The 21180-nt window shown below is 48.7% G+C and overlaps 1 protein-coding gene across 5 annotated transcripts in view; it reads right to left on the bottom strand.

The window, feature by feature from the left end:
- FAM135B (family with sequence similarity 135 member B) overlaps nt 1–21180 on the bottom strand; it is a 281950-nt gene that overhangs the window by 11695 nt on the left and 249075 nt on the right. For 4 of the 5 annotated variants that reach the window (XM_045049511.1, XM_045049509.1, XM_045049510.1 and 1 more), the window contains 5 exons: nt 17751–17906; nt 16901–16974; nt 10000–10154; nt 3188–5165; nt 1161–1327 (listed from right to left, as the gene is read on the bottom strand). In XM_045049511.1, the coding sequence (XP_044905446.1) occupies nt 1161–1327; nt 3188–5165; nt 10000–10154; nt 16901–16974; nt 17751–17906 (2530 nt within the window). The remainder of the gene's footprint in view (nt 1–1160; nt 1328–3187; nt 5166–9999; nt 10155–16900; nt 16975–17750; nt 17907–21180) is intronic. The other variant, XM_045049512.1, reaches the window with a different exon arrangement.

Raw genomic sequence — 21180 nt, forward strand, 5'->3', positions numbered from 1 at the left:
TGAGTGTCCTGGTACCCAAGGCATACGGCCAGACAATAAAACGCATTAGCCCCCAGGTTGAAAATTAAGAGTATAAAGAAGAGTGTGTCCTTGAAGGACAGCACACCACCATACCCTAATAAATTGTCAGCAGAAGACTGTGACCACAGGTTTTGCCACTCGTCACCTATGTCGCCGCAGGGAAGTCCTTTCTCTTGCCTGACGCTAGTTATGCACTGGAGTCCATACAAAGTGGATGTCCAATCATGTTCCACATTCCAGCTTTCAGATTAATTATGATGTAAACTTGAGCTTGAGGAGAACTCAGACACCCCGTACCTCTAGTTGATCTGATCGCTTTCTTCAGCCAGTTAGGGAGAAGCTGAAATTCACGAGGGGAGGCAGGAGCAAGTTCTTGCCTTTGGTCCAGGCTGAGCTGGTAAGTTCTGTTATCTTACAGCACAGCGCCTTTGGACTGACCTCAGAAACCCTAAAGAGACCTGACACTGGGGACTAGGTCATTTAGGGGGCAGGGTAGGGAGGAGCCTTTCCCCCCTCCCTTCTCTCTTCCCTTGGACCGCATTGGCTAATCTCACGAAATTAAGAACTTTTTAAGATCAGGAACCATGTTGGGTCTCTGCAATCCCAGAATTTGGTACAGTGCCTGGTGTTGCCCCATAAGTGAGAAATGAATAAAAGCAGGCAACAGCATAGTGTGGGCCACTAACCTGAGCCACTCGAAATGAATCCACTGAATTTCTCCCCTCCTTCTATTGACTCATGGGTCTCATTAATCCACACATTCTAACTACTCATGCATCCCATTAATATTTCATTCCATCCATCCATCCATCCATCCATCCATCCATCCATCCATTCCTTCTTTTATTTTTGTTCATTAGTTCCATTCATTACTTATTCATTTCTTCCTTCCTTCATTCCATTAATTATTCCATTACTGCATTATTGCACTTTTTTATGTATTTCATTTACTTAAAAGATTTTTGTGTCAGAGATCTCATCTTTGGGCACAAGGCCATGTCATTTCCCTAAACCAACATGCCACCACTCCATGGTTGCTGGTGACACAGTTGAACAAGTACCTGACTCAAATTAACTCATAAATATCATAAATGGTTTATGGTACAGAATTCTGCGGAGGAACCCCTTTTGGGACTCACCATCTAGGCCATGGACACAGACTACCAGGTGAATCCCATCTTCCAAATTTTCTTCCTCTTCCTCTGGTGGGAAATACGGTATATCAGAAGCTAGTACAGATAAGTCACTGTACAGAAATCCAGCAATCTTCAGTTCTTTTTTAAATTTTTCTTTGGCCTGATAAAAACTGGAGAATACACTAATTAATCAGAAGCCACGCTGTGTGTGCCGTGTTGAGCAGGAGATGAGTTGAGCTGGGGAGTGGAAATGATGCACATGTACAAAGAAGTGTCTGCGAGCAGCAAAGGCAGGATATGAGGCCCCGGGAGATGCTGGTAAGGGAAGCTTTTTCCTCCACAAGGAGCCAGGAAAGCGTCCCGGGAAAAGCGTTACTGGCTTGGTTTCTGCAGATTTCTATGTGGTTTCTGCACGGAATGGGCCTTTTAAGATTCTGTTCAGCTCTAGGGATCCATGTGATCCTTGAAAAGATCTCCCCAGAGGGAAAGTTTCCCAAAGTGGCCCACAAGGCTACCAGGGCTTGGACTCCACCTGCTTCTCAGCAGCATCTCCCAGCCTCCAAAGGGAACACACTGCTCATGTTTCCCTGCGTGAATTAAGTTCGCTTACTCCTATGCCTTTGTGCATTCAGGCCTGTCTGAGATGCCTTCCCACCGGGCTTGCCTGATTCTTGGACAAGGTGGTGGTTAAGAGCACAGACTTGGGAGTCTGACTGCTAAGGTCAGAATCTCAGCTTTGACGTTTACTAGCTGTGGGCCACCCACGTAACCTCTCTGCATTTCCTTTCCTCATTTGTAAAAGGAGAAGACACGATTATCTAACTCATAAAACTATTCTGTATGTTAAGCGATATACGCAAAATGCTTAGAACAGTCCTCCAGACTGATTCAATAGTAAAAAAACAATGACCTATTACCAGACTTATCACCATCATCATCATCACCGTCATCACCACCACCATCATCACCATGTGTCTCGTATTTGCTCTGTAGTCATGTCTAAAGTTTCCCCTAGCCACCGTCTCTATGCACACTCACTACCCAGATTGGGTCCTTCTCCTGGCTCAGCTGTGCACACACGGGAACCATCCCATCTACCCAGCTGCCCTCTCTCACTTCTCTCGTCTTTCTGTCTCCCTGTTAGGCTGGAAGTACGGTGCCAGCCAGGACAACCCAACCAGGCTTGGGGCACTGCTTGTTCTCTATTTGCCAAACTGACAACAGGAGCGTAATAGGTACTTAATGTTCTTTATAAGTAAGGGATCCAGAGTTTACCTGCCTGTGCAATCTCTTTCGTGGATACCGTTAATAGGTAACTCTCCATCATTTTGTAGGAGAGTAATCAAATGATTCCACGATATACTTAATCAAATGTATAGTTCATAGATGAGGGAGCACTATGAATACAAACCCAATGAGAAGATGCAGGGATGGATTTTGGCATTGCAAAAGGGATGATAAATGTAGGAATTGTACAAGGGGGCTTAGGAGGTAAATCTGATGAAATTTCCCCAAAGCCTCTTGAGGAACTGCCCTCTCTACGTGCAAAGATAGAGGTAGGGTGACAGTCGTAAGAGAATTGTTTCTCATAATAAAAACTAAGAATAAAACCTGAAATGCCCATCTCTAAAGGAGTTTGTTAATAAATCGAGCTATACCTAGACAATATTGTTTAAACGTTAAAATAAGAATGCAAAAATAAATCTGTAAATATAGAAAAGTCCCCAATGTATTAAAGTTGAAAAAAAAACCTTAGAGTTTGTATAGAACTATCCAATTTTGGCAAAAGAAGAATATATAGGATGTACGTAGAAAAAAAGTGTAGAGAACTTACGCAGTGGCTGTATTTGAGAGATGGGCTTACTGAGCGTGTTGACTTACACTGTCCTGTATCTCGGACTTGCATGATAGAAGCATATTATGTTATCTAAGTCGGGAACTAACTCGTATCTCGACGGATGCATGGAATTGAGAAATATGTGGGCAAACCCAAATCTGTGCTGGGGTGGGTAAGCTGTCAGCAAGCTCACCTGAACATCCTCTCACTGACTTCTTCCTCCAACTTGCTGGAATGAGTGGAAACGACTCCAAAGGAACCCAAAGGCTGGTGAGTGATGGGCAATGGGGTCTGTTTGGAAGCGAATCCGGCCCTGGCAGGGGTCTCCTTGGGCACAGACGAGAAAGGGAGACACGTGGCAGTGCAAGACACGGACAGGTTGACGACCTCCACGGCTTTCAGGCTGTCCAGGGTGAAGGTCTCTGTCGGGGGCAGGTGGGACACCATAACGGAAGTGCCTGCCCTTGGCTCTTGGTCTCCTAAGACCTGGGAGTGAACGGAGTGGGTCACGGTGGGGCACGCAGTGCCCGCTTCACGCCCAGCCTCCAGGACAGCGTTGGCTCCCTTGCTGAACTCTGCATCATCCATGATACAAGGTGAGCTGCTCTGCTTGCCTGCTGAGCCCAGGTCGACGGCGTCAGCAACTGCGGTATAGTTCAACGCAGGCACCGTACGGTGGGCAACAGTCTCATCATCTGAGATGCTGCCGTGGGAACCAGCTCCTTTCTCCAGTTTCAAGTCCTCAGGCATGCCCTTTGGGGTCTCCTTTAGTACTCTAGGGAAAGATCCATTCCCAGGGTTTTCAAGGGCTATGATTCGCGGTATTTTTAAATGAAGACCTTTGGTTTCCACACCTGGAGGGTTCTCCGTCCTGCCATCAAGACAGCACGGTCCTTGAGGCTCAGACTGACTCTCTTTACCTTTGGGGATGTCTATGTAACCGGGGCCCTGCTGGTTGTCGGCACCTGAAACCACCTGTGTCCCAGCGTCCCGCGTCCTGGATCCCGGGGAGTCTATGGTCTCGACGGGCACGGTGCAACTTTCAGCAAGAGGTCCACCTTGCTGCATGGTGTCTGTGTCTCCAGCAGACTCCTCCGGGCTACTGATCTGGGGTGCAGATACGGACTTGGTCAACTTGGTGAGGGCCAACTCCCGTTCCTCCTCCTCAAAAGGCAAAGAGCTAATGGAGGTGAGGGACGCCTGGATCCCGCTCGGCAAACTCGTGTTGCTCTCCGTGTGTCCGCCCTCCAAGGAGTTCCTGTGCAGGCCGTGTCTTCGAAGCAGATGTTGCAAGGCTTCCCGGTCGCTGGGTAACTCCGGGGCCCTGCTTCGCGCCTCGGACCAAGCGACAGAGCTCGGCTCACTCTCAATGCCTGAATCGGAGACGACGGAAGAAGATCTCTTTATCACCCCGGAGAGCACTGACACTTCCTCCTGCTCCTCTGAGGGAGGGTCCTTTGGGGAAGCCCTAACATCCAAGGGATCCCTCAAAGCAGAGTTCAGTGGATCGCAGGGCTCAGAGGGGATGAGCTTCAGGCTTAGCAGCACCACCTTGCCCTCTCGGTCTGCAACCTTTCCTAGAGGACTTAACTCACGGAGTGTTGTTTTCTCTGAAGAGATGGCATGTGGACGACTTGTACCTGATACCTCCTTGCCCGGCACAGTTCTGGCGGGTTCATAGTTATCTCGGGAGTGCCCACTCTCGTGCTGAGCACTAACGACCACCGTGGGTTCAGGGCCGCACGGGTCCTTATTGCTAGATTTCACATCAATGTAGGTGAGTACCGGGGGCTGGCCATCCTCTGGACCCGGCCTCCTTCTGGGCAGGTCCTCATCTGCCAGGGGACGTGTTCCAACATCGGCCCTCGGGCCAGCCCAACATTCATCTTCAGGCAAACCCGCCTTGTTCTGGACCTCACCGATTGTCAGATACACCTGAGATTCGGAGCACACATCCGCGTGTTTTGGTGTAGCTGCACTGTCATCTGCCTCTGGACACCTCAGAACTTCCTCGTCAGAGTCCATCTGGGGTGGTTTCATGGCGGGCGAGACAAGGTCTTCCCTGAAAGGTGATTTTCTATTTACAACAGGGCTCTCTTCTCTGTCTTTCAGATTCATTATTGCGGGACTTGTTTGAACATCAAAATTAGGGGAAACACTCAAACTGTGCCCTACAAAAAGAAAAAAGAAAGAAGAATGTTTGTCGTTTATGCATCTATGTCCACAGATTATCCAGAAGCCTGACGGTATAATCAAAAACTTGGCTGAGCTTTGTTCCTGGTTCCTGGCGGACAAGCCCTGAACTCGTGGAATTTCCCAAGTGATGGAAAGGTCTTTGTTACTTGTGGCTGGCAGGCCCTGAAGGCGTATGCTAGCCTGGTGACTCAAGATGAGCCCTTTAATAGTTTACGCTAAGGAAATGAGTCAGGATGGGGACTGGCCATGCGAGAAAGACCAACCACTGGTCGCCAGATAACACCGGGACAATCTCCCAGGAGAGTAGTTCAATCACTTGGCCAACGATTCAAGCAACCCCAACAACAACTGTGGGCACTGGGGCTTGAAGACGCTTTCCTGGTGGCACTACACATTGATTTGCCAGGATGACCAGTCCTGGGGGCACCCGGAGCTTCGCGTTTGGGACCCTTCTAGGCCTTGCCCTATGGGTCTCTTCTTTGGCTGGTCTATATTTGGATCCTCTGTGTTAAAATTGTAACCGTAAGCATAGCACTTTCCTGAATTCTGTGAATTGTTCTAGCAAATCGTCAAACCTGAGGGGTTGGTAGGAAGCCCTGAATTGGTAGCCAGCTGGTCAGGCACACGGGTGGCCCGGGAACCCTCCAGCTTGGGTCTGACCCGGGGGCAGCCTTATCAGAGGCTGTGCCCTTGACCTGCGTAACTCAACGGAACACCAGGTAATCAGCGTAAAAATCGCCGTGCACTAACGCAAAACTGTCAGATATCATTATTCATGATTTACCTTTTACTTATCAAAACAGTTTTGACAATTACCACTTTTAAATATTAAAGCTCTTCCCTGTCTTCTGTACGGTATTGACAGTGTAGAAAGACAGCTTTGCATCCAGGAAGGTCCGCTTTCTCATCCTGACTCTGGCACAGCCGTGAGGCCTTGGACGACGACAGAATAAATAAGCCTTTTTTTCCCACCTGAGCTCACTTGCCTCAACTCTAGGATGGGCAGATTCATAGTGACCGGCAGGCCTCACAGACATAGCTCACAGGAGAGTTACGATAGGAAATGGCACATGTGGGGAAGACAGATCTCTGCCTTCGGTAGGGAAACCCTCCAAGCTTGAGCTCTGTCCCCAGGGCAATTATCCCGCGTGGCATTCAGGCCACAGAGGTTCCCAGGTCACTCTGATCTTCCCGGTAGGATGGCGGGGGTCACAGCATGACCTTCTTTCTCTTATTTTTCTCTAGGGTAAACTACTATCTCTCTCATCCTGTCTCTCAGTCTCTTCTCTTCCCTCCCCCCTGCACCCCCACTTCCCCCTCTACCTCCCTCTCTTCCTCCCCCTCGCCCTCCTCCTCCCTATCTCTCTTTCTCTCCCTTCTAATAAAGCATAAATGAAAGAAAATAAGTACCTGCTATGTCTGTCTGAACCACCACTCTCTCGACAAAGCCATCTGATATGTTACTCACTTCCCATATACAGCAAACAAAAGAAGACAGGGTTTAGGCTTTCATTTTACTTAAAACATTCAGATCCTTCATACGGTTTTCATAGAAGTTAAAGGAATATAACAACTATAGGAGGTTATGAAGTGAATCACGGAGACACTTACAACATATCAACAGCTCACACCTTGGAGTGAAATTTATGACTGGGTCAAAGAGTCGACCAAAGACTGGGAAAGAATGGGTCTCTTCCTCAGGTCGATATGTTCTTTGCATCTTGAGGGGCTAAGCAAATGTCTCTTCCTCTAGGGGAGCTTTTCCAAGGCCAACAACAAGTTAGACGTTCTCTGGGCAAACTCCCAGTGTCCCCTCTACACACATGTGCTGTAACACCACCACCACGACTACCATGTATAATGGGATCCACCGGTGTACTTCCTGTCCCCACTGCAGAGAAGGGCTTGTGTTGTATGAATATCTGTGTGCCCACCATGGCCGCCACATAGTCCCTGAGCTGTGTTCCTAAAATGACTTGAGAACAGAACAGAAATGTAGCAGAAAAAAAGGCGATCACTCTCGTGAGCTGTTTATATCGGTTTGAAAAAACCACAACGTCAGTGTGACTGAATCCATGAATAATAATTGGCAGAGCCTCTGCACAAAGTCCTGTACAAGGCCCTGGGTTAGGGGGACGGGAGGTGGGGACCAGTAATAATAATGAACTAGTCTCTCTGTCTCCAAGGGATCTTCAAAACATTGGGAAGCATACACAGCACAGTACGGTTGGCTCTACCTGAACCACGCGGGCTGTGACCTTGGAGAATATGAATTGGGTTCTTCTGAGAAGGAGATAATGAGTCGTGCTGGGTGCAGAGAAGAGGAAAGGGCAAAGACCCAGAAGCCTGGGGTGCACAGTCTGGTCAGACATCAGTTAGATCCCGTGTGAATGGAATAAGACTGAACAGGGATGTGGGGCGAGCATGAGGTTGGACAGGTAGAGAGAACCCACGATATGGATGAACTCGAATGCCCTGTATGAAGGAGGAGTCTGGTCTTTAGATTAGAGGAAGACAGGAGGATTGATGGGTTCTTTGAACAAAAATGAAAGATGCCTCTGATTGATCACAGACAGTGTATGCCAGGACACAGAAATCCCAGTGAGGAGGTGGGCTGTCAAAATTAGCAACACTGGTTTCATGCCACAACTGTGCGACAAAAAAGTAGCAGAACATCTAATCCAAAGAGGATGGATGTAGTCAGATCCTAGCTCATGGTATTAGTTGACATGCATTCCTAACTGCCTTTGTGCCGCTCACTCTTACGTGTTCTGTGGCTGGATCTCTCCCCTGCTCACAGTAGGCCTGCGGAATATAAATTACAATTCTTTTTGCCCAGTTTCACATGGTTACCAACGGTTGGAGAAAAGATTCAAATTCAGGCAGTGGGGCCAACCTTTAAGGCCCTTAGGCAAATGGCTCAATTGCCTTGGGACCTAGGAGTGACAGGTACAGGGGAAAAGGATCCAGACAATACAGACAGACTTTGCGAGTGCCTGGTACCCAGTACTATCTACCATGGGATTACAACAAACCATGAATAAATATTACTATTTTCATATGGAAATGGGACTCTTTTCTGTCCCTTTCTTCACTAGCTAAAACAATGAAATGCAAATGTGATGGCCTCATTGCAAATTACATTAAGGTCACCAACCCCTGGAGGAAAAAGGAAATAGTTCTTTATTTGCTAATGGTTTTGCTCTGGGATTAAATCATCAGAGCACATTGTGAAGGAGCAAAGAAGGTCAGGAAAAGTTTTGAGTGGGGAAATGGGGGTGGGGCGGGAGGGGAAGGAGCAGGTGAGAGGTCTGTAGAGAGAAATCTTGAGGAGACCGCCAACCCTCTGAGAGCAACTGCCTTGGGGTCCCTCTGGGAAGACGGGATCCTTAGTGCTGGTGGCCCAGACTCCGCCAAGTCCCATGTCCCAAGCACATTACAGAAGCTGCTGGTTCTAAATTAGATGTAGAGCTTAGAGGAAACTGCATGGGCAGATGACCCTGGAAAGACGACCCCCAGCCACATCTAAGTCTAGGGCACTGACATGGGGGAGAGTGGGTGAGGGCCAGCAGGGAAACTCCAGAAAGCCCGAGGTTGACTTGCAGCCCGAGGCTGATTTCTGTGCAAGACAATTGCACGGAGATGTTGCAGGACTGAGATTTACATCCGCTGGGGTGTCTGTTTTAACATGTACAGGAAAACAGACAGGAAGATCGGCTGCAATGAGGCCTAATGATACCATCAGGGGGTCTGATCATGGGTGCTTATTCTAAATTTCTTCTCTAACTGTTCAACTTGCCTGTAGCTACATGACAAAACTGTAACGAAAATGATCACATACACATACACACACACCTACACACGCAGCGTCAAGGCCGAGTTGGAATGAGCTTTGTCTGACCCCCGGGTAGCTGGCCATCTCCAGAGCCCCTACCTTCTGGCTGTGCTACACGATGTGGACACTAGATGTCAGTTGGCTTTTATAAGCTGCATGATCTTTAATACATATTTATACCCCCGAGCCTCAGTTTCTCTTGGTGAAATAGGGCTTAGGAGGTTGGGTTGTCTGTTTTTTAATAGGATTAAAAAGATAAAACAGGTAAAACCTCCAGCGGGGTATTTTCTGGCTCTTTCAGGGACTAGGGGTTTACTTCAGCTCTGTCACCTGTGATAGCTTTGGGGTTTCCAAGAGCAGGGCTGTGCGAGGGGACAGAGGACTAACATCCCCCGAATGCCCGGTGTGCATCAGCCCCCCCCCCCCCCCCCCCCCCCGCCGCCCAGCTATCAATTCATTAACAAACTGTGCAACACCAGCAAGACAGACTGTGATTCGGACACAAACACACAAATACACAGGAACCCGCTGTCTTTTCTCCCTGAGCTGAGTAGCTCATCTACCAATCTGATCGCTGATGCAGCCTGCTTTCTCGAATACCTTGTCTGGTTCATGGCACGAAGCAAGCACTCCACAGGAGTCTGAATCGAATGCCATTAGAATTCAAAGAGAAATGATTTTATATCTGAGTTGCACATTTGGGATAAGAAAGGATGCCCATCCTATGCTCACGGTATTCTGGTGAGGGGAGAATCTGGTTCCCATTCTATAGGTGGAAACACTGAGGCACTTGGGGATCTTTACTGCAGCTGTCCTTCTGTCACATCGATCTGTCAATTGCACTGACATAAGGTCATCTCCCACTGGTGGAGCCTGAACTGACAAATGACTTCCTTGATTTGGTTCCACTGTTATCGGAAGACAAATAGGGCAAAGGACTGGGACCCGCTGTTCTCTCCAAAACAAAGACCAACCTGTTGCAGGGCAGTCCACGTATCTGTCCTCAAAGATAACCGGCAGGGTGTTCCAGTCACCATCGATGTCCAGACACTCCGCGGGCAGCGGGGGCATGGTGGTGAGATACTCTGAATTCCGGATGTCCAGAGACAGCTGGCTGTGGGTCTGTATCCTGGGGACACACGTACCGGGTTAGCACCCAAGAAAGCCTTTTTTTTTTAAGTTTGTTTATTTATTTAGAGTACGAGTGGGGGTTGGAGCAGAGAGAAAGGGAGAGAGAGAATCCCAAGCAGGCTCCACACCATCAGCAAAGAACCTGACGTGGGGCTCGAACTCACAAACCGGGAGATCATGACCTGAGCCGAAACCAAGAGTCAACCAACTGAGCCACCCAGGCACCTCTCCAAGGAGGTTTTAAATGTGTTAAGAATCGTTGCTCCAGCCCCTTATCCCAAGAAAACATTCAGAAAATGTTCAGCAGGCTCTGACAATCCACCATCTGTCTGTCCTCTCTTCCTTTCTTCCCAGCCACCTACCCAGCCCCCAATGCCATGGTCTGCTTTGTATCCTAAGTGGCCTGGGCACTGAGGTTAGAGGTCAGCGACTGTATGACCAGGGCACTTTATCACACCCCATTTCAGTGGGAAGCAACAAATACCATTCTAGCGGGGCAGGAACTGAGTTTCTAAATGGCAGGAATCTTAAATTAGTACTTTGGAGGAAACACTTCAAGTTACGTATCCTTTACTCCTGCATTTCTAACCTCCTATAGGTTAAGAATTAAGAACCATCGAAAATTGCTATTTTTTTTTTTATTGCTTACTGTGTGGACACCAGCATCCTTGATTAGCACGTAAGTTCCCCTAGTTCAGGAGCCCTGGTTTTTTGTTCTTCTAAGTAGGATTAAAAAAAAATGCCCCATGTTCTTCCTCCATGAACTGAATACCCTTCCACCAGCAGGAATTTCATTTCAGACTTGGAAACCACCAGTATTCCTCACTCAAAGGATTGGATGGTGGGAAACGTTTATTCCCTTCTCCTCAAGTCCCTGCAGAAGGGAGAGAGTTTATTTCCTCCCACGAAGGAAAAGTATGAGCATTCTGTCATCTTCTCCATTCTGCCTCAATCACACTTGCACAAGGGGAGAAGAGGGCCTTACTGGGTTGGCCAGTTTGGGAGAAGAACTAAGCACATGTAGCTACTTTCTGTCTGACTGTCGCTCTTTTTGGAGCAGCCTGACCTCTGGAGGCCCCCACGTCAGCTGTGGAGGCAGGTCACCTGTTCCTGCAGCACAGCTCCACACGCGCCCAGGGAAAATTCTCCCAGTCAGCACTCTTGGTGACAAATATGATAAACATATGCATATGGATATGTTACATATGAATTTTGAATATACATTTGAAATATGAATATTTTATTTCCTTCTCATTTCTCCATTGGACTTTAACCTATGGTCAAAAAGGATACAGGGCGCCTGGATGGCTTGGTCAGTTAAGCATCCGATTCTTGATCTCGGCTCCGGTTCGTGACATTGAGCTCTGTATCCTGCTCTGCACCGACAGCAGGGAGCCACTTGGGATCCTGTCTCTCTCTCTCTTTCTCTGCCCTTCCTCTGCTTGTACGTACTCTCTCCCTCTCTCTCTCTCTCTCTCAAAATAAATAAACTTTAAAAAAAAAAGATAAGCAATGTATTATCTTCCTCAAAGCCATGAAGGCTGTAGCAACTTCCTTTTTTTGTTTTTAATTTTTAAAAATGTTTTATTTATTTTTGGGACAGAGAGAAACAGAGCACGAGCAGGGAAGGGGTAGAGAGGGAGCGAGACACAGAATCTGAAGCAGGTTCCAGGTTCCGAGCTGTTAGCACAGAGCCCGATGTGGGGCTCGAACCCACGAACCGTGAGATCATAACCTGAGCTGAAGTCAGACGCTTAACCGACTGAGCCCCCCAGGCGCCCCTGAAGGCTGTAGCAACTTCCTAATATTGTGCACCTTCCTTTGAATATTTAAATGGTATTTTGTTCAAATATGAACTTCTTAGCCATCATCGGAACGTGGAATTTACGTCCCGTTTTTAGTTTTTTACAAAGGTATACGGACTGGACACCCATGTGCATAGGACTATGTCCACAAGCTAGGGTGTATACCTCCAGGATGGAAACTTGATTCTGGACCTAAAGAGCTAATAGCCATGAATAGATCAGGTGATTAATCAAGTAACTAACACAGCAGGAGAGCTGTAGGAGAGTCAGGTCTAGGTTGTTTTATGCAGGGAATTACCTCCTGCTAGAAGGTGGTGTATTATGTGCACAGACTTTGTGCCTGTGACCGAGCACCTAAAACAGTGCTTAGCATGTGTTTAAAAAAATGACTAAGAATTCCAGGGCACACATGCAGTGAGCTATCACCTCGCACCGGGAATGGCTTTTGTTAAAACAAACCAAAAAACCAGTGTTGGTGAGGATGTGGAGAAGTCGGACCCCTTGTATATCGTTGATGCAGATGTAGAATGTCACAGCTGCTTTCGAAAACAGTATGGAAGTGCCTTGAAAAATTAAAAATAGAACTACATATGATCGGGCAATCCTACTTCTGGGTACTTAACTAGAAGAACCGAAACCAGGGTGTTTAAGAGATATGTGCACCCCCATGTGCATGGCACTATTCACAACAGCCCAGCTCTGGAGACAAGCTAGGTGTCCACGAACAGGAAAGGGTTAAAGAAAACGCAGAACGATGCAATATTATTCAGCCTTAAAATAGAAGGGAATTCTGTCATACGTGACACCATGGACGAGCCTCGAGGACACGATGCTAAGTGAAATCAGTCAGCCTCAGAAGGACAAATGATGTGTGATTCCACTTACGGGAGGAGTCGAAAATAGTCAAATTCACAGAGTCAGAAAATAAAGTGGTGGCCGCCAGGGGCCGGGGTGAGGAAATGGGGAGATGCTAAGTAAAGGGCATAGAGTTTCAAGGAAATAAGACGAGAAAGTTCTGGAGATCTGTTGCACGCAGCATCCAGGGCCCTGTTCATCACCTACTTATTTCCATTTCAGATTTACTCAGACTCCAGCGGGACAGCTGGCAACATACGGATATTTCTATTTTAGAGCTTGAGAAATCCACAGTTCGGTTCTTCCGTGTATTCTTTGGGAGAATGGATCACCACTATACAGCCCAGCCATGACGAGGAGGCTAGGAGTGTGGGATCTGGACTCCAGCAGTCCATGTGTACATCACATGCTTGCTGTGTGGTCTAAGATAAGTTACTTAGCCTCTCTGAGCCCTGGTTTCCCCAGTTTCTTCTTAAAACATTTTTTTAAATGTTTATTTTTGAGAGAGAGAGAGAGAGAGAGAGTGTGAGCAGGGGAGGGACAGAGATAGAAGGAGACACAGAATCCGAAGCAGGCTCCAGGCTCCGAGCTGTCAGCACTGAGCCCGACGCGGGGCTTAAACCCACAAACCCTAAGATCATGACCTGAGCTAAAGTCAGACGCTTAACCGACTGAGCCCCCAGGTGTCCTTCCCCAGTTTCTTCTTTGGTGAAGTGAGGATAAAAACGGTTCGTAGCTCATAGTGTTATTGTGAACACTAGGCGAGCCAATGAACATACAGCACTCAGCACGGCTTCTTACCAGAGTTCTCTCAACAGAAAAAGCATCAGCAAGGCAGGTAAAGTGCCTCTTGTGTTCAACACTATATGTGCAGCATCTTGTAAAATGAATGCTTTTTAAAGATGAGTGTTACAATTATTACTACAGAAAAACATAAAAGACAGAGTGATAAATCCATGGGCATTGTTCCAGGGGCTAGACCACCAGTATCGGCCTTCCTGCATTCACTCCCATTCAGACCGACATTCACATTTCATTCGTAACATTTCCACTGGCAACTTTCCCTGAACGCTTTACTGTATGAAAAGCACAGTCTAGACACGGGTGAGACAGAAGAGAGAGACAATAAAACAGACCCTTGCTACCAGCCCGTTCTAAACCGTTTTAAACACGGCAACGCTGCGTTTTAAAATGTTGCGACCCATGGGGCGCCTGGGGGCTCAGTTGATTGAGTGTCGGACTCTTGGTTTTGGCTCAGGTCATGATCTCATAGTTTGTGAGTTCGAGCCCCACATCGGGCTCTGCGCCGACCTGCTTGGGATTCTCTCTCTCCCTCTCTCTCTCTCTCTCTTTGCCCCCCTCTGTCCCTCCCTTGCTCTCTCTCATAATAAATAAATAAAGTTTAAAAAAATAAAACATAGCAACCCATGGCATTTTCATTCATTTCATTTTCATTTTCGTTCATTTTACACGGCAAATGAGTGCAATCCCACACTCCCAGAAACACAAGGAAACAAGTTTCAGAAACACATCTCACTCGTACTTCCTGCTCCATCTTGTTCTGGCCCATCCCAGCCTACTTCATTTAAAAAGCGCTGTTCCAAATCCACTACGTGGATGTCACATCTTCCTAAATGGCTGTGACCTGCTGTTTGAGAGACACAATCTAGTCTGAGCTTGAACGAGATGGGTCTGGACACATGGGTTCCACCTCGTCTGGCCACTTGTCCATCCTGATTTGGAGGGACGCTTCTGACTCCTAGGCACACCTTCCCTCTGCAGCTCGGAGCCCCAGGTGGCTGGACCCCACCCGTGCGAACCTGCTAATAACCCTGCTCACCCACTCACTGCCTCGATGTGAGCGGAAATTCTGTGCCTTTCCTCCAGGAAGGTTCTCAGTTCCGGACATAAAATGCCCTTTCTGTTCTGTGCGTCTTACTCTTAATGACCTAATAAGAAGTTTACTTCCTCCGGGGGGCGCCTGCGTGGCTCAGTCCATTAAGCATCCAGCTTCAGCCCAGGTCATGATCTCACGGTGCCTGAGTTTGAGCCTGACTTCGGGCTCTGTGCTGACAGCTCAGAGCTTGGAGCCTGCTTTGGATTCTGTGTCTCCCTCTCTCTCTGCTCCAACCCCGTTCACACGTGTATACACACACACACTCTCTCTCTCTCTCTCTCTCTCAACATAAATAAATAAACACTAAAAAAAGGAGGGTACTTGTGATGAGCTCTGGGTGTTGTACATAAGTGACAGACCACTACATTCTATACCTGAAACCAATATTACGCTGTTTGTTAATCAGAATCTAAACAAAAATTTGAAACAAACAAGCAAAAAACACATAGTGGCAGCCTGAAAGTGACCACGGTGCCAGCATTCACACAGTGGAAGTCAGCAAACACTAGAGACCCGAGTTTTGGCTTTTGTTTCTCTGAGAGCTAGTCCTTCACCGTGTATGAGGACGCTGGCCGCATCCTTTCTCCTCATGTTCTCTGTCCTCACCTTGACTTGTTTCTCTTTACTTGTTGCTACCTGAAATGACACAACTTACATCTTGCCTGTTTCTGCCCTAGAATGAGGGACCCCAAGGACAGAGTCTTTACTTTGTTCCCTGTGGTGTCCCCAGTGCCCGCGGGCACAAGAGACGATTGTGTAACGTATTAGTCATCACCTAACATTCTGTGAGTCGAGTCTGTGGCTTGAACAGTGTGTTCCATGGGCGTGGATGTTCTACAACCATTATCCTGCCTGTTTCAAGGAAACAAAGACTAGGGGACAGTAAGAGAAAAAAAAATCAACAAAAAAATGACTTTGTCAAGGACCTGCCGTAGGTCAACAGAGGAACAGGATTTTGAACCCAGGTCGGCCGAATGTTACATCCTCTGTACTTGGTACAGCGGATGCGGAAATTGGCATTTCCACAAAATGGCCCTTGTGTCTGTTCCTTCCACGTGGACTTACACCCCCGGGGACCACAGCACGGCCCAACCACCTAGGGTTCGCCCGTTGCGGCGGGAGTCAGGAAGCAGATTCCTACAACAGTCCTGACTCGCAGCCTTTTTGCTCAGCGGCCCTCCATGTTATGTTTACATTTGTCAGGTTAGCGCCTTCTGATTTTAGTTTGAGAACGGCCCTTCAGCCCGTCCTGGCCAAGAGCTGGATGGGATGAAGAAACGCGTGAGCGAGCGAGAGGTCGTACGTGTTTCTAGACAAGCTATTTTAATCCCAGGCGTGTCTCCCTTGGCGCCCCCTCGCTTTCAGACTCCACGAGGTAAACTGTAAATGCCAGTCTACTTTCCACCAGGATGAAGGGTGGAAAGAAGCGAGAGAGTGTTGTCAACATGGGGGACGAAAAGGTCTTCAGATCCGTCTCGCGTGGGAGGCGGACCCATAATGTTTCTCCTGCTGGATCTACTGTGCCATTTCAAACATCATTCCATCCACATTTATTCCTTGAGGTGGATGTATCTTTCAGAAACAAAAAGAACCTCCTGTGTGGCAAAGGCCAACCCATCTTGGGGGAACCCATCTGTCCCTCCCCACCAGGGAGATCTAGGAGACAATGACCTCATTTCTCCTTAACCCTCTGATTTTTCTTGTATGGTTTTCATTTTTTCTTTAATTTGGGAGGAAGGCAGACTTAGAAATTCATCAGCCCTCCTAATGAGGCAGTTTGGTCTTCATTCTTATGCTAAGTGCGTTTAGAAGCTCCCGTGAAGTCTCCAGCGAGTTCTGTGTTTTTTCTGACATTGCTTGTGGCCACACCACCTACTTCTCATTCATTTCACAAAGACTCAGCACAGATGTCTTCAGGGACCTGGGAAGTCTTGATTCTGTCTATAGAACCATAATAACACTCAACGAAAGAAAACTTTGGCTACTGACCTTCTCTGCCACCTGCTAGATCCCGCCTCTGCAATTTGTCTGACTCTCTTGCCTGCAGACAAAAGGCAGCCTGAATGTGCAAAGGTGGCTAGACTTCTCTCCTTTGCAGGCGGAGACGAGGGAAGAAGTACCTTCGGATAAGAATGTCTCGGGTGGCTACTTTTACAGTGTGACGCGGGCACGCGATTGGTTACTTACAGATTTTCCTGAAAGGTCAGGACTGCAACTTTTTGGTGCTCCATATAAAAGAAGGCCTCAGAAAACCTTCGGACCTGAGGAATAAGATAATGTAAACAATTTAACTCGTTGGGTGGGCACGACCTTGATTTTTCAGAGGGAACTGGGGCTCACGGAGGTAAGTGGCATGTACTGAGGACAGCTGAGCCCCCCACCCAGGGGGTCTGAAACAAGTACTTCCACAGCTACCCTCTCTCACTTGGGGCTCTTAGCCCAAAGCTGGCTTACGGACACAGTTGAATGCATGTTTATGAATCTGTTCCTGCATTGCTTTCTGTCATGTTCTTACTCAGGTTGCATTTCTTCTACTAGAATATAAGACACTCGAAGACTGTGACCATAAGTAAGTGCAGACAAAACAGAATTTGCAAAGCCAGTCATGGAAGTGTGTCCACTAAGCGCTTTGTGGACCCAGATATTTGGTTCTCTTGCTGTAAATGAGGAGACCAACCAACATCTACTATGCATTAGGACCTTTCCGTATGCACCTGAGCTGGTGGCAAAGAATAAGATCTTACATTTGAAAACACTTTTCTAAGCACTTGCCACATCCCTCAAGGCAGGCTCTGGTATCATCCGGTAGCCAAGGCAGGGTCTCATGAACGGTGGAGGCAACAGTTTCCGAGGCTGAACAAGTTCATAAAGCCTCCCTGCGAGCTGGTGGTGGGGTCAGGACCAGCACTCAGGCCCAGCACGGACTATGGAAGTCAACCCCAATTCCTGTCCTGCCCAATGAACTAACTGTCGTCAAGCTTCCTCAAGGGATCCCCCGCGGGCATGATTAGAGATTGTGTACCATTGGACACCTTACCCTCAAGGTGTGATGTTCCTGGGTGAGGTAAGTGGTCACCTGGGAGTGCAGAGTCACCGTGTCTAGGAACTGGGTCCAGAGAGCCATCAGGTGGGAGGTGAGCCAGGCGAGATCCTTACTTATCTGCTCAGCGATCTTCTCTGGATTGTTCAACACCTGGAGAGGCCAAAAAGGGGGTAGTAAAGAACCTCTTCCCCATGGAGCTCCTGCAGTCTTCCTCTTGGAAGACCCCTCTGCTTTTAGTGCGTCGCTCCTTTCTCTGGATTCTGTATCGCATTGCATCCTGAGTTCCGTCCTCTGTACTCTCTATGGACTCCAGTTCTTCATGGCCACTATTTGGCAGGTAGAACCCTAGGCACTTCCCCACTCCATCCCTGCCATTACCGTCTGGTATTGTACGTCACCCCACAGAAAAAGAAAAAGAGAATCGGAGGACTACAGTAGCACAGCCAAGGTCACACAGAGCTGGGAATCAGTGGCTCGGCTGTCTAACCACAGACCCATAGCACCAAGCTGCCTTTACACAGGAGGCATTGAGGATGCTTCCTGAGAAGTGCTTACGTCTTTGTAGCCTCAGGGCGCCAACTAGTCTAGGTGATTCCCAAAAGGGGGGGGGGGGTGCCCAACAGCCCTCCACCGTCCTCCTGCCATTGCTCTAAATACCTTATGGGGGATCACGGGTGGCCTTAACTACAACTTGAAGAAGCCAGCCTAGAGCCTTTATGGGAACTTTGGACAGTTTGAGTGTAGAACTGGGAGGCCACCTGCTACAGGGGAAGGGGGCACTTTGGTTCTGGAGAGGGGAGATCAGGTCTCCGAGGAGAGGCAGAAGCCAGGTGTCAAGGCCTGACACTGACTTCTAGGCCTCACCATGGGTTCCACAAGCACTAGATGTGCATCTTCCATGTCCCAGGCACATGTTTGGAACAAACAGGACCACAAAGACAAACAAGAGAAGGTCTCTGCTTGCAGAGAGCCCCACTGAGCAGAGGAGAGTTAACCGTGGGGAGGGTTGGGGATCTATCATGGGCGATGCCCATGCATCAGGGACACATGACCACAGCCACTTCAAGCCCATCTCTGCCATCCTTCTTCGCCCTGGGCCTCAGCTTCTTCATCTGTAAAATGGGTGTGCAAAGCAAGTGAGCACTCAGTGGATGCCTTAACAATAGGAAAAGTAAGTTCGAAGCCTTGCTCACAACAGTGGAGTGCCTTTTGCTTTCCTTGGACTAAAGGCTGATGCCAGAGGAAGGCAGGTGGCTGGAGTGAGGCATCTATCTAAGAGGAAGAAAAGGAGGCAGGGAGGAGTTTTGAATCCAGTAAGCTTAATTCTTTAGGTATCATTAGTTTATAATTAAGGGCTGGCTTCTAGATACAGGGTGTCAACCAACTGAAGCCATCTCTGAGCTGCTTCTTCCCACAGGAAAGGTCACTTTTTGATGAATACACCAGCTGCAAAACTCCCAAGTGGGAGAACGGCCCCACTTTCTTCTGATGGGAAGCTTACTTCCCGCAGCGGCTCTGTTAGGAGGCAAGGGTCAAACGGGCACCGTCCACTCTTGGTTCAGCCCCACCGTTGGTGGCCAACACCATTCAGAAGTGGAAAAGTGAACACTGGGCTGGGGAGAGCGGGGGACACGGTCAGCCCCTGGGAATCCTCTAGGCTGGAATGTGAGGTCTTTGGGTGGAACCAGGAGTGGCCCCTCTTCCCCACTTCCCCTCGCTAATGAGCACCAAACACGTGCATCAGCGCTCAGCACCATTTCACCCCTGACACCACGGCCTGCCTTACCTCCGGCTCCCTTCCCTTCTGGCCCAGGGCATGCCCTGCCCCGGCCACACTGTCCCGCTTCCCGTGGCCCGAACACACCCGGCTACACCCACGTGCCAGGCTCTGACCAGACAGCACGTCCACCCCAAGGACCTCCTTTCATCAGCCAGCTCCCTTCTCCCTCCCTTCGTCACTTTGGACTTGTCTGTTCCCCACCAGAGAACTGTTCAAGGAGCCGATGCGCTCCCCCTTGTTCCCGATGATTCTTTAGAAACATCTACCTGCTCAAGGGTAAGTCAAACCTCGCTCTCCTGAAGCCTACCTGACCTGGCACAGACCACGCTCACGGCACCTGTGGCCACATGTGGTTCCTACAGCCCTCCTTTGCCTGCGCCGTGAGACTCAGCCTTCTCTGTATTCCCAATAACTACGCGCTGGTGGACGAGCAGTGGGGATCTAGTCACTCTTTACTGAACAATCTGGTGACTCTGCATAAGTAAGAGGCACCCCAGGCCTCGGTAACCAGACCTCCCAGCCATGGCTCTCCCACCCCCGCCACAGTGGAAGCAGGAAACACAGCGTGAACCCCGAGCTCGGCTGCCACAGCAAAAAAGCGAGAAAGCAAAGCTACTCATTGAACGTGTCTTTGGGAGAATTATTTTTTCCCCTGGTTGATTACAGAAAGGGCTCCAGAAAAGGTTAAGGAAGCTTCTAATTAGGCCACAAGAGGACTCTCCTCCCTCTCACAGACGCCTGGGCCTGTGTCATTACAGATGATGGGCATGGAGGGGCTTCTCACGCAAGACCGAGGAGAGGCCCTTCATGCGAACAAGGAGGCAACTGGGCCCCACGCTGCTGCGGGTGAAGCTGCCTGAGGAACGCTCCACCACTCACCCCTGCCGCTCACCTGGGTTCTAACCATGCACCTTTGTTCGCTCTCACACCCCCAGTTTATTGAGTGATTGTTATGTGCCAGGGGTGTGCGGAGCTTGGGGGAGCCACAGATGAATACAGCCAGTCCTGGAAGAGGCAGATGGCCCCGTGACAGTCAATCATTTAGAGAGTTATAATATACCTACTAAGTGCTGTGGAAGAGATATGTACTGAGTACTGCAGAAGGGTCAGGGAGGCTTCCTGGAGGAAGTGATAGCTGTGTTGTGTTCTCAAGGTAAATAAAAGCCTCTGTACCTTCCCTGAACTAACCAGGTTCTCTGACACCCAGAGCTTTGCACTTACAGAAGAGGCCCCTGTCGTCAGAGTGATCATACAATGTGGCCGGGTCCCTCTGGGTCTGTGAACAGTTCCCACATTCGAGGGGAGGGGGCCTTGAGGGCATGCTGGTCATTACTGCCAAAGCCCCACTCCTCAGTTCTGGGGGGGGGGTGCAGCTTGGGAGGTTCCCTGGGGAAGGGAAGCCCAGGCTGAGGGGATCAGCCTCTGTGCCCGGCCTCACAGCATGGCAGAGGGGGGTCGTACCTGCACTGACATCTCCTGGAAAATCTTATAAAGGTACAATCTCCTGCCCCAGCCCAGGTCAAATCAGAATCTGTGTTTAGCAAGATTTCCAGAAAACAAACAAACAAACAAACAAAAAGATTCCCAGCTATTTCTTAAGCATATCAAGTTTGAGAAATTCTAAAACTGGAGACCGAAATGGAT

Source organism: Felis catus, chromosome F2, assembly GCF_018350175.1.
Source record: "Felis catus isolate Fca126 chromosome F2, F.catus_Fca126_mat1.0, whole genome shotgun sequence".
Lineage (NCBI taxonomy): Eukaryota > Metazoa > Chordata > Mammalia > Carnivora > Felidae > Felis > Felis catus.